This window comes from Phlebotomus papatasi, chromosome 2, assembly GCF_024763615.1.
Source record: "Phlebotomus papatasi isolate M1 chromosome 2, Ppap_2.1, whole genome shotgun sequence".
Classification (NCBI taxonomy): Eukaryota; Metazoa; Arthropoda; class Insecta; order Diptera; family Psychodidae; genus Phlebotomus; species Phlebotomus papatasi.
Genome location: NC_077223.1, coordinates 17,572,509 through 17,586,879, shown reverse-complemented (window position 1 = coordinate 17,586,879; position 14,371 = coordinate 17,572,509). Strand labels below are relative to the sequence as shown.

At 31.2% G+C, this 14,371-nt stretch overlaps 2 protein-coding genes across 7 annotated transcripts in view; one reads left to right on the top strand and one right to left on the bottom strand.

Moving 5' to 3' along the window:
- The window catches only part of LOC129802838 (low-density lipoprotein receptor-related protein 1), a 231,471-nt gene that overhangs the window by 95,869 nt on the left and 121,231 nt on the right, over nt 1–14,371 (top strand). The window lies entirely within an intron of this gene.
- Nucleotides 1–14,371, bottom strand: part of LOC129802855 (rab11 family-interacting protein 3) — a 75,570-nt gene that overhangs the window by 37,735 nt on the left and 23,464 nt on the right. For 2 of the 6 annotated variants that reach the window (XM_055849017.1, XM_055849015.1), the window contains exons 2-5: nt 14,095–14,229; nt 9,798–9,933; nt 9,642–9,707; nt 9,449–9,496 (exon numbers count right to left, since the gene is read on the bottom strand). In XM_055849017.1, the coding sequence (XP_055704992.1) occupies nt 9,449–9,496; nt 9,642–9,707; nt 9,798–9,933; nt 14,095–14,229 (385 nt within the window). Of the gene's footprint in view, nt 1–5,371; nt 6,373–9,448; nt 9,497–9,641; nt 9,708–9,797; nt 9,934–14,094; nt 14,230–14,371 lie in introns of those variants that run through there. The other 4 variants (XM_055849019.1, XM_055849018.1, XM_055849041.1 and 1 more) reach the window with 3 other exon arrangements.

The following is a 14,371-nucleotide window of genomic DNA, read 5'->3' as shown; positions in this document are numbered from 1 at the left end:
ATTCCATGGAGAAGAAATACCTCTATTTTACAGCTTAACGGTCACCGTTGTTGATGTTGTGTCGAAAATCACGGAGGAATTTCAATGGAAGTCAAATTAAAATTCCAAAGAGACAAATACAGGCATTGATAAGTTGCTTATGCCTGGAAAATCACTGAGGCTTAAGGTAAATTTTTCAAGTGTATTTAATACAAGACTTCGGATGGATTCATATCCGGAAAATCTTTTTACCAGACTTTCAACACGCGCATTGTCTTTTGGAAAAAAAATGAAGGAAGAAGTGTCGTTTATCCAGACAATTTAAACATTTCTAACCAGAAACTCAAACAATCGCACAATGTACAATTTGTGCTGATTCAATATGCCACAATTAAATTAATTGAACTACTTTTAACCTTGTGCTCCACTCAATAAATTCTTCATATAAGATTTTTTTTGTTGCTCGAATTCCACGGAGAGAGCAATTATCAGAATTCATTTTTCGAAATGTCTACCCTTACCCAAGTTTTATTTTGACATACTCATAACTTTGCGAAATTGTCGATTTCCGAAAAATTACATTCCACTCTTTGGTCGTTTTTCAATCTTGAAATATCACCAGAATAGACGGTTAGAGATAGCGTCTACGGTTCTCGAGATAACCCAATAAATTGATCCCAGTATCATTAGTACAATCATCGATTTGCCTCCACAAATTTAAAGCTATAAAATTTTGAATAAGTTTCATTTGTTCAGTTGAACATTTCTTCTATGATGGCAATGATCATCCCTGCCTTCTATCGGTTCTTTAAGGTCAAAAGTAAAAACAATATGGCAATATCATGTGACAAATATAAGAATTTGTAAGTGGTAAATTAGGAAACCTTAAACTACCAAAAAACATTTTTTTTGGTGTCAAAAAGATATCAAGGTATCAAGAAGTGTCAAGAATACCGAAATTCGAAATGATAGAACAATCAGCGCTAAAGCGGCGAATATGGGCACTTACACTTTAGGCTTCCGGTAGATTTTCGAATAGGTTTGACTTGGCTTTGGAGTGGCTTTTTCGAAAGGTTATTACTGAACGAAGCCATTAGGGATTACCCACAATTGAATGGCAAAATCCATTAGGACTATAGGGTAGTGGCCCTTCCACAGGATCTCATTTATGTATCTAAGATCTGAATCTAATAAACCAGTAGTAGTTCAATCTTATCATATATCTTGCCTTATTACTACTCGGATGCCACGAATTCTTAACCGGTTTCAACCCATTGCAAACTAATAAATACGGAATGAAAATGATTTTAAATCAAAAATGTAATAATTTAAATTCCACTTCATTATGAGCAGACTTAGATGTGATTTATGAACCTCTAGAAATGATCAAACTCTTTGGGACGATGATTTACCTGAATAAATGTTGAACTGATAAATCCAAACAATTAATCCGAAACCGATTTAGAGAGAATATCGTATAACTCATGAGTTCGAGCATTTTACAAAGTCTCCGTCACTTTGTCACCACTTTTTAATCTTTAGCAAACCAGTGCCAAATTTGAAATTTGAAAATTGAGAGTAATATTTATCAAAATATAAGGGAAAATATGTGAAATTTCACTTAAGAAAGTGAATCTCAACAAAAAAAAGTCTCAAACATATTAAATGCTGAAAGTAACAAGAAACTTTCCATGAGATGGTTTTGTGAGAAAAATTGCAGAATAACTTATCACTCATTTTTTGTTCGGAATTTTATTTGCTGGAATTTTTGCATGATTCATGTTCAATTGGCAAATTTAGCGCATTGGTGGATACCTATAGCGAATTGCAGTTTTTGTATTGCATAAAGTCACATTAATGTCCAATTTTCTCACCATCATCTACAAGTCCCCATATAGTGCAACATCCACAAGACTTGATTATAGGCTTCTTGCATCACTCAAGCACAATCCAACCTTTGCATACTTTACAACGATGAAAACAAACCGACAATCACTTCATGATAAATTAACACGTACCTTAAAGAAGTAATACAGAGGAGAAAACATGACAAGATACACACACCATATAAAATAGTTTTCATTTTATATTTTTTCCTCTACAACAGAAATAGTATTAGACCTTTTTTTTTAAAAAAAAAAAAGTGAGCGAATTTTTTTTCAAACAAAGCTCATTACTATTCGTTTTTTTTTGTGGCTTGAGATTATGATGCAATTTGCACAATGTCATCGAGTTTACTCCCTATCCACCGCTATAAATAACACATTTCTAATTAAATTAACTCTCTCTGTCGATGGAGTTGCCCTGAGAAATATTTCAAAGCATTTTCATAATGTTTTTTTTTATGAACGTTTATACGTCAAGGCGTTTGTCGTCTTAAGAAAGTTAATTTTCATTAAAATGCAAATGTTAATCATTTATATTTGACGAGGGAAAAACTTTACAGCTTCTATATTATGGGAAAATATTTATCAACGAATTATAGGAAGTCGCTAATGATGCTATAAATCATTTTAGAATTCTCAATTGATATCTTGGAGTGATAGGTTGAAACATCTTAGCAAACTTAAGGAACTCATCATTGGAAAAAAATGCTTTTCCAACTATTCCATTGCATCTTCTCAATGCGATGAGAAAACCGTGTGAGAAAATGGAAAAATACTACTAATTTGATAAAGTTTATTAATAGACTTCTAATCCGAAATCAAAGAATAATAGCAAAAAGTATAAGTAATTTGTTAAATACAATTAGGCAATTTGTGAAAAAGTAACTTCATTTACCCTTTCGGTAATTGGAATTCAAAAAGATAAATCAAAATGTATAAATTTCTCATTAAATGTAAAAAAAATAACAAAAAATTAAACCTTTTTATGTAAATCTCTAGAAGTTCCTTAATATCAAATAAAGATGGCGCAGAGTTCTGAATTTCGAATTTCGATACATGAGGAATTCTTGTATCAGGGGCCTCTCGGCATTTCATTTTTCCGTACGTTTTTCCATAGAGGTACTGAAGATTATTGGCAAATTTTTTCCTAAAGAGAATTGACTTATCAGTCTAATATATTTCGAAATCGTGCATTATAGGGGAATGTAGGCATGGTTCGTACAGAGTGAACCTTCAAACGATGCGAATTTTCTCTTTGTTTACAAAGAGCTGACCTACAATTTCTTATCTCGTTTCATGAGCTTAATAATGATCTATCTTATGGCTAAGAAATGACAAACTATCTCTTTGCAAACAAAGGGAAAATTTACGTTGTTTGAAGGTTCACTCTGTGCGAACCATGCCAACATTCCCCTACATATTTCATATTGCCCGCCGAAATAATACAAGAACTACGAGCAAATTTCTTAAGTCGCGGTGCAATATCTGCAAAATTTTTACATGAAAAGTGAAAAATAGGCCCCTGTTGTCTGTAATAAACGTACACGATTCGGAAATAAATTTGGAAATCATAAAAAAATAAAATTAGATTTGGACAGTTTAGAATTCTAAAGTCATAGCTGTATAATATTCTTTAAATTCTTGAGATGAGTATGTTTCGGTGATTAATTTAACACTAAAACGACTAAAACCTACCGACCGTTTTTGATGATTTTTCCTATAGCGCTCGGTCAAATGACCGACCACGGTATGTAGATTCGATACTCAACAATTTTTTCTTAGAAAAGACAAAAACTTAAAATTCAAATACTGAAAAATATATCACAGGCATTTTTTTTAAGAAATTCATAAAGTTTGATAGTGGACATTGTACCATTTAAATGTGTATTAATATTAAAAAGTTTATAAACCAGTCAATTTGACCGGTCTTGTCTTGGTAGGTTTAGTGTTAAAAGGATTCATCCTATTGCTAAAATTTCCCAAAAGCCAAGAATTCGAACCGTATAATTCGAATTCAAGTTGTTTCAGAAATCTAAAATCTGTTAGCTATCGCTTTCTTATCTGCGTGATGTGTAAGTTTAGAAAATGAAAATACAGTAAATCGTAATAAATAAAATTTCATCTGTAGTCAAAGTCTCCAAATCCAAAAGTCAAGATTTTGGCTATCACCGGTTTAATTCAAATCCGAATAAAATACTATAGAATTCAAGAAATCTGATGAGTTTCTAATTTGATCTGATGAAAAATCGGTTATTGTAAAAATGTTCGAAGAGTTCAGAATTGAATTAAAAATGTGGAAATCCGAAATTAACTTTTCGTAATTAAAATTTACTCTTTTTTTTATTTCGTTATTGATAAAAGCAATTTGTATAACCATTCAATTCTTAAGTTTACTCACTGTGTAAAAATATATCAACATTTTTTAATGTTAATTTTACACCTTTTTAAGGGTAAAATTAACATGATAAAGGGTAACTTTAACCCCTAATACACCTAAAAAGCATAATATTTACACCGATTTCGGATCAATACTGTAGGGTAAAATAAACATTTCCGGAACGTTATTTTAACTTTTTCGGATTTCCTTCAGTACTGTATATAAAATGACTTTACGAGAAAGACTTTATGATTTTTCAAATTTTGAAAGCAATTGTCAATTTCTTCGAAGAGTTTAGAATTAAGAATTCGAATTCAGTTGAGATTTTCGAAATCGTACACCAGACAATTTCGAACAAGAGAAAAGTTATACTGGAGATTTCAAATAAAACAGAATTAGGGGAAGGTTTTCAGGCTCTGCACGCATTCTGCCTTCAAACACTTAATATTTTCCCTATATTACTTTAATAAATCTGACATAGGGTAAAGTGATATAATTTGGAATTAGTGTTACAAGTTGGAAAATTCGCCGGTACAACTTGGACATGGCTTTTTTCTTGATAAATACAGTACAAAATTTGTTTTCAACAAATAAAAATTAAGTACTAAATGTATCAAGACAAAAAGCCCTGTCCAAATTGTACCATTGCATTGTCCAACTTGTACCACTTTACCCTATTTGTTTAGAAATGTGTAACTTAAGACGAGTTATTAAAATATATTGCCATTAGGTCAGATTCATAAAAGGAATATTGGAAAAATATGAAGGGGTCGAAACCAGAGTGTGTGCGAAGCCTGAAATCTCTCCCCTACTATATCTTATAGACACAATTAAATTTTCGCAGCAAATTTTAAAATTAAACAAAAAAAACTGTTTTTTTTTGTGCAATAATGAACATGTCTCTCAAATTATACAATTATTGTATAGCGTGTCCCTGTCTTTTTGTGTACTGTCAATCCCACTAAATTCATGGATTAACGACAATCAATTATCGTGTTGGTGAACTTTTTTTCCCCAACTAATCTAACAAAAAAAAAATGTTGAACAAAATCACCCACAAACACAAAAAGCAAACATGCATGAAATTAGCAAAAGAATAGATAAAAATAAAGTAGAATGCGATACAAACGTTTTATTCTTCTGATTGTAATATTTAATAAAGCTATAGTTGTCCATGATTTACTAGCTTTATAGACTCCTTTTGTAAAGCCTTTTTTGTTTATGTGAAAATGTATCAATTAATCCTTCTTGGACACGCAGAATTTTTTCTGCGTGAACCACTGATGAGAAAAATTATAATTGGAAATGCAGCCAGAGGAAAAAGATTATTAGCAAAGTCATGCAATTATTAGTCTCATTGCAATTTCAAAAACATCCACTTTTAAATGCATATCTTTCTTTTTTTTTAGTATGACACACAATATTTCTCAAGATGAGAATGTCTTTTAGCAAAAATTACTTTTTTTTTATTTTATTCCGGTGACAACACTATTGTGATGAATTATTTTGAGAATCGGAACATGGAAAATTGATGCAATTGGAATAAAGTTAAAGTCACAGAAAAATCCGCACAGCACAGTAAAAAAAAATGGAGGGAAAAATTTTTGTGTGATTTCAGCAAAATATTTAGTAATTCGCCATATTTATAATTCTCCTTAATTATTACCAAATGGTTAATTTTGCAAGTGGTAAAAAAAAAGAGAGGCACAATAGCAATCCAGGGAATTTGTTCAAATGCACGTTTTCACAAAAAAAAAAAGATACAATTTCCGGACACCTTCACTTAATCCAACATTAGATTTTAACACTATTTCGTGTGCCTTTTAACCAAAACACAACTTTTCAATAATTTTTCGATGCTCTTCTTCACTTTGTTGTTTTCGGTGTAAAAACATCAGAGAAGAAATTCACAATTTTCACTTGACTAGCTGCAGTAATTAGACTCAGAGGATTTTCACCATAAACACTGATTGTGATGGTAGTTTATTTTTTCGAGAAACTGTGGGATTTGTTTCAGTGAAAATTATTTGCTATTTTCCAACATACTGGGCTCTGTACAACTCCAGTATATCCGCATTTTGCCTTCTGCCACTAAAATTTTGTATCCGACGAAACACAACGCTTCCCAACAACTAACTTAGTAAAAGACCAATGAATAATTTTTGCCGCGAAACTCTCGCGGGATTTCTCATTCTCTCACACGAAAAATTCTCTCTCATACTCTCTCACAAACCAACACATAAATGCACAAAATACAGGTATTAAAAAGTGAGATAAAAAAAGAGACAGGTAAATTTACTGAAAACACCATCAAGCTATTAGATCGAAAGATGATCAACATTCACCTTCTTGTTCAGTTGGTCAATACAGTTGTGAGATGAAACTAATAATATCACCTTGTTTGTCTTTTCACATTAATTTTGCTGAATGAAATGGGTCAATTGCACAAAATACAAAACACTTTCGCTAGTTTAATGCTGCTTGAGGTGAAAAAAAAAACTGATGAATGAATAAAGAAGCGAAATGAATCTTTCTGTAGATGATTTTTCTTTAAGGGAATTGCATTTGAAAAAGTACGTTAGATTTGAATTTTGAAAATGACAATTGAACTGTTTGACAATTTATGAGAAATTTCAAATGAGAACGTTGCAAAATTACAGGCAGAACAACCCATATATACGGTTGAAAGGAAATGACAGATTTGCCAAAATTTTTTTTAACAAAATCGGCTCTGTATGGATCAATAGCATTGAATAAATGAGCAGTAAAAAGTTAAAATTGATCAGTAACAAAAAAATTTGAAACAGTGATATTATCGTCTAAATTTTCACAAAGGGAAAATAAAGGGCTTTTCACTCTATATGGAACAATTTTAAATGTTAAATATGTAAATTAGGCCCATTTTTGTAAAGATTTAAGTTTTTTACTGACCGTAATTAGATATTTTACTGCTCTTTTATAATTTTTTACTGCCCATTTAGAATTTTTTACTGATCGTTTGTTTTTTGCCTTTGAGTAATGGTCTCTTCTCTACACACTAGAACTAGATACTAGAGAAATCTATGTCCATATTGAAGAAAATTGCCTACGCTTGTGTGGGAAAAATGGTCAAATATGGATATAAATTTCTCAAGTGTAGAGACCATAAAGTCAAGCCTAAAAAACCATTAGGTTTTCGAAAAAGAAATAAGAGACAAAAATATTAATAAAAGATTTTGAAAAGTGTACTGACAGCCAGAGTTTCGTTATCTGAAAGTGTCTCGGCTAAGAGGTAAATAGCTTGCAGAAAATGTTGAAGTTCGAAAACTTCAAAACTGAAAACGTATCAAGGAAGTTACTTTGTAATTATGAAAGGATTTAATGAAATGTGATAAGCATATTATGAGGATGTCTAATAGGATGAAAAATGTCTTCTCTTTGACTTTCGAAACCGATCTTCGAATGTCGCTTCCCTTGGGAAAACATCGGTTGTGAGCGCTTGAAAGTCGATTTTTAATTTTTCCGTAAAAGTAATTTGAGATTTCTGCAACTTGTCTAAAATATTAAAAATTCGAAAGGAAAGGAATGGTTTAAGATCTTCGAAAATCATTTTATATAATCTTCTCTATCTGGCTTTGAGGTTCTAAAGCAAAAACGTATATTTACGGATTTTGGAATTTGTTTTTTTTTTTTTAATAAAATATCATTATCCCCAACGAACAATAATTTTTGTTTAGTAAACATGTTTTTGACATTTCAATGAGAGTGAGTGAAATCTAGATCTAGTCATCTCGCTCATTCTCATGGAAAATTTTGAAAACATGTTTACAAACAAAAGTTATTCTGCGCTGGTCATTAGAATAGTTAATAAGTATGCATTCACCCCATTCACCCTAATGTATTAAGAGTAACCGCCACAAAAACACTTAAAATAAACCTTCTTATAAATCCTAGTTTATTATTTTTTAAGTTTAAAAAAATCTCCAATGCTATAGATGCGGAAAATGAAAAAAAAAACTGAGAAGAAGAACTTAAATACTCAACATTGTCTGCAGATGAATAAACATTAATCACAAGTGGAATTCTGCGAGTTCTTTTCAGTGTTATTTTTTCTCCAACTCGGGAGAATTTTTCAACAATCTCTGAGTGGAATTTTCACGGAAATTCTCAGCACTCTTCTGACATTGTCTTACAAAAAAAAACTTTGAAATAAATTTACTTAGAGCACGTCCATCGACATAGAGAGTTGCGTGAAAACTAAAAGCACATTTTCCCTTTTGCCACCTCTAAAAAAGAAATATAACAAGAAGCACTCTTGTCTAAGAAAATTTAGTCGAAGGTGTGGTTAATAGTGTGAAAATGTGGAAATGGTGCAGTGAAACGCATTAAAATCACATATTAAACCGTTTTCGAAAGACTCTTCAAGGCAATTTCCTTACAAATTCATTCAATAAATCGTCTGGAAATCTTTGGTGTAAAAAAAAGAAAACACGGAATACTCTGGGCAGAGGCAATTGCAGAAAAAAATGTTGCAGTATTATAATCTTTTTTTTAAGAGACATTTTATAGCGAAAAAAAATTCCCAGCAGCGATATGAAGAAAAACAAAACGTTAAAAATGGCAATTTAGATAGGAGGCATATCATTAAAAAAAATATAGCAAATATTGTAGTGAAAGACCATTAATTAGGCACTCCAGTCAGTAAAACATGAGACAGCGGAAGTTTGGGTAAATATTCCAGTCATCGTATTGTTATTTTATGTCTAATACACCTTCCTTTTCTTTGCCAGATTCACCTTGATTTTGAGACTTTAATTGTCCGGGAAATGGATACTCAATACAAGACAGCAGTGACTTTGGAGAAAAAATTTCTTTAAAAAATCTACATTTCTCATCAAAGCCCAAATTAACATATTACATTTTATGATGAACCCAAAAAGAGTAAAAAACAAAAAAAGCAAAACAAACGGTGTGAAATTTTGATGTGAGCTTGAGAAGCAATTAAAATAATTTTGTGGAATTTCTTTTTCATGGTTAGATTCACTAAAGCACCAACAATTTGATAAATAATTGAGATATTCTCTCAAGAATCTACTTCTCAAGCTATGGAAGTTTTATTCAAGAGTGTCTCATTTGAGGAATTAATTGAGGCTTTTCTGTGATTGAAAGATGCGATAAAAGTGCAGTTAGAATTTAAAAAAGAAAAGAACTAAAATATAATTCTTACTGTCTCATTGATCCCCAGCGACGAATTGAATTGCTGGCTTCTTGATTGCTGGAATCAATAAATAAATTTATTAAATTCCAATTCAAACACTATTGAAATTCTCAATAACCTCCCATAAGTTGAATTTTGTTGAAAAGGGAAACCGATCCAACGAATTATTTGAAAAACATATTATGCTTAACATTATGCATACCTCTTAGGCGCTCTCCGTAGACTTGAACGAGCCCATGTATGTCGAGAGATGGCGTGTTCCTCTCCACTAAATTCAAAAAGACAAAATCATTTCATTTCTTTGCCATTGATTGCATTTCAATATATTACATTAAATTGAAGGACTTTTTCCACTCACCCAATCTGATTGGAAGACACGTGAGGTGTTAGCTCGAGATCAACTCCTCCACCATCGAGGATTTCATTCTCACCGTAGCACTCAAATGATTCACCGTCTCCTTCGGAAAGTGACGAACATTGGGACTTTGGAGCATCTAAAAAAAATGATAAGAAAATCATTGAAATTCATTTGCAATTTGCATTGGAAGTTCTGCAACAAATTCAAGAATTGTGCTTAATTTCCAACAAATTAAATAGACTGAAATAATTTGAAGTATTTTCAATGATTATTATGACTATTGGATTTATTTCACAAACTATTAATCTTTTAATTTCTTTTTTAAGATTATAGCAAAAATTTAAGAAAGCATAACGAACAAATGCTTCGTCATTTCTTTTGAAGCTAACACAAATTCTTAAAATATCAATATTATAAAAATATTTTAGCAAAATCAAAGATCCTTCCCAAATTGTATGTTTAGGTGTTTAGGCATTGTCTTTGGATCTAATTAATAATCTTAATTTGCATTCGGAAATATCCTTTAAGGGAAGGGGTAAAAAAATGTACCTGCAGAAAAAGCGATCGCAGCGCCATAAAGGATACAATAAAGAAAACTGAGTCTTTACGGGACTATTTAGATCCAAAGACAATGGTTTAGGGGAATCTGGAGCACAGTATGACTAAATGATTTTTTTAAAAGCTCTCAAAAGTCCTGACAAATTCCAATCAGTATGTTTTCATACGAAATTGATAGAACTACAACATCCATTAAAACAATTTTCCTTTAACTCCAAACACTCCAAAGGACATGTAGGGGAGACTGAGGCAAAACTTGTCAAAACGCATATTTCATTCTTTCACGAGCTCTAAGAAAACTTAAACGTTTTATAATGAGCATATTCTTATAGGAAATTTACAGCTCTACAACATTGCAGAAGACTATTTTTCTCTATCTCGAAAGAAATGTGATTTTCGAATCATTTTCTAAAAGTCGATTTTGTGGAGATTCTCAAAATTGCTGGGACAAATTTTGTCAATCTTCGGATAATTTGTGACGTTTTACTCTCGCAAACGTTAAAAAAATCAAATAGACATATTTTTATAGGAAATTTATTCCTCTACAACTTTGTGGAAGATAATTTTTCTCTATCTTAATGAGAAATGTGCTTAAATTGAGCTAATCAGTATTGATATTTTCTGTAAGTCAAATATTCCAAAAATAGGGCTCAAAATTTCATTATTTTTTTATTTTAGAGTGTCTACACATTGTAAGAAGTTTTCGTCAAAAAATTGCTCTTTTGAAGAAAATCGTCCGCACTGTTGTAGGTAGAAACGTCAAAATTCTGTCAAAAATGCGATTTTTGACGAAAATTGCTCCCAATGTGTAGAGCCCTTTACATACATAATCCTTCCTCGAATCCCTTGAAACTTTGTAAGTTTAAAAAGGTTCATGAAGGCTACCTATAATAAAAATTTCAAGCCTCAGTCTCTCTTTATTTTTTTTAGAAAATAGTGAATATTTAAATTTTCGTTTTGACAAATTTTGCCCCTCTCTCCCCTACTTTTCAAACCATTTTCTTAAAGTTAATTTTTTCAAAGGTCCTAAAAATGATAGATTAAACATTAACAGCAGAATTAAGGAAAGATGGGGTAAAATGATATATGATTTTTTCGCATAATTCTAAAGGAAATAAGGCTTCAAAGTAATCTAATTCAGTTCTAGAAAACAATTGTGAAACTTAAACAAAATAATTGTTTAGAAACATGCGAAAAAAAGGAAAAAAATCATAGATCAATGTAGCGCCACAGCTCAAAATAGCCCCATCTCCCCCTTCTAACAGGCATGGAGTAATTTGTGATATTCTTAATACGTTTTACTACAACTATCATAAATCCAACAAATTAGAAATTTTCAGTTAACAATTTCGATAGAATGTTAAATATTTCAAAATTCTTTTGAAGAGCATTTTTCGCTAACGAGAAATGAGCTTTCCCAGTCCTGTTTTTTGGTCAGAAAAATATTTCGCTGCCTGTTGATATCTCTAAACATTTTTTTATCTTCCCCTAAAAGCCCCTACAACCCCTCCAAAACCATGTTTTTTGGTTTTTCTCGTAAACGACACCTATGACTTCTTTCATTTTTGGATATGTTTTAGAGGTGGGCCAGGCGAACATTCCGTTCAAACATATCTATAACCTAAAAAATCGGCATATTGAATTTTTTAAGGAAAATTTTTTACTACTTTGAGGGTCTATTTTTCAACCGATTTGGTTAAATTTGATTTTTTTGGAAAGGTCTTGAAATTTCCAACCCAATTGCATTGGTCGCAATCAATAATCAAACCATTAAGTACCCGTAAATGACAAATATTTTTTAAATATTCTTTTTTTCTGTCCGTAAACTTGTTACCCATCTAGACGCGAAACGGTAAGAGATACAAACTTCCGCTCTTCGGAGGACCTCCCATAAGTCGACCCAAGGAACATTATTATGATTTTTATTTACCCCAAACCGCCCCTCCAAACCATGTTCTTTTTTGGTTTTTCTCGAAAACGGTTCGTATATTTCTTTTCATTTTTGGATATGTTTTGGAGATGGTCCAGGCGAACATTTCGGCCAAACATACCTATGACCTAAAAAAAAGGCCATCTTGAATTTTCGAAAGTCAAAATTTAACTGTTCTTGAAATTAATATAGTGAATCGATTAAATATCCATGTATGACTTAACAGTTAGATCAGTGTAGATCAGGTAGATCAGGTTGATCAGGTAGATCAGTAAGCACCAAAAGATCATGCGAAAAACTAATTCACGGACAGCTCTATCTCATGAATTCGGTCATTCCACAAAGCTTTGCCATCTCTTTTGTCATATCACATGAGTTCGAAAATGGAGTTCATTGATAAAATCTCTATTTTGCAAATACAGTTCATATTTGTCGAATTGTTTTATAAAATTCACTGTCATTTGAATTGCCAGAAATCTCATGACTTCTGACAATTCTAAAGACAAAATTAAAGAAAGGTAAAGCTAAGTGGGACACTTTCGTTCCGAAATAGAGATTTCGAATCAGAATCTTTCAGTAAAGAACAATTGTCTTCGACAAAGTTGTGTCTCATTAAAATTACCTATATCAATAAAAATTATATTACTTTGGTTTACAATTAAGTCAATTGGCTTAGTGCTTTCAGTTTAAAGATTTTTGTATAAAAGATTTTGAAAATTTCTTAATTTTTCGCTCAAATACTTATTTAGGCTTATTTAAGAAATATCTGGAGATTTGCAAAAAAAAAAATATCCTACAATTTTCTCTTTTTGTAATTTGGTACAACTTTAGCAAAAAAATAACTTTAGATAGAAAAAAAATCTCGATAGGAGACCAGTGAATCAATCGTCTTTTGGGGGTTAAATATCTTCAAAAACCAACATTTTAAGATGATTTTGAATTTTGAATATGGTAACATTCTATCAAATAACAATTTAGAATTTAGAAAAAAATCACCTTAATAACAATCGCTGACTAAATTATCTGCAAAATAGTTTAAGAATGAAAGGAATTTTTTAACAAGCTTTCTGAATTGTTTCATAATTTTAACAAAGCCTTTATGTTATTTTTATTACTGTGCTGCCCTTTGACCAATACTTTTGAAGTATTTCAAGTATTTATCGATAATTTCTTAGCTGACTGATAATTTTTTCTTATATAATATTAATCATTACAAATAAGTTTTTATGATTTAAGCAATTTTTACTTCAAAGCATAGAAAATTCTCTCTGAAATGTTTTATCCGACAACAATGTTATTCCTATAAAAAATATATTAATATTTTCCAATTTCTTGCCTATTTGAACGTACTAATTTCTCCCCGATTATTGCATGCCCAAATCAAAATTTTCATCGTAATTACTGTAAGCCCAAGTTTAGAGTCTATTGTTAGTCTTTCACGGACTCACAATGTGTTTATTTTATTTATTTATGTGGAATTTTAAAAATATTTTTGAGAATATATATTTTCATTCCTCTATCACTTTGGCTTTGCACGCACTTTACTGCCTTTCATAGAAAAACACGTACTTATCACAATTTTATGTATAAACTTGTGTGAGTAACTAATTTGCAAACTGAAACACTTGGTCACACAAGAACAACAACAACAAAAAAAAAACAAATCTAAGACTAACTGTTCTGAAATTCCTCTGGCAAATTCTATCCCAGTTTCTCAAATAAATCTATGCAGAATTCTTTAGAATTTTATGGAAATTACAACATTTTTGTTGTGAAAGCTAAAAAAAAAAGCAGGTTAAAAAATATCACCTGTGCTTGGGGAGCTCGATGATACGGGACTGGAGTCAACCTCATCTCCAGTGACTGAGATTAGAAACGTTGGTCTCGGATGCTTCGTTGATTTTACGACACTTGGCGATGGAGACATCATCACAGAGATTTTATCTGTAAAAGTACATAAAAGAGGTGAATAAACAAACATGGAAATAAACTGTGACAATTCTTTACGCCATTCAAATAAAAAAAAGAAGAATCTTCCAACTGCAATATGATCTTACAGTTAAAATGCAAGAAAATGTACAAAACT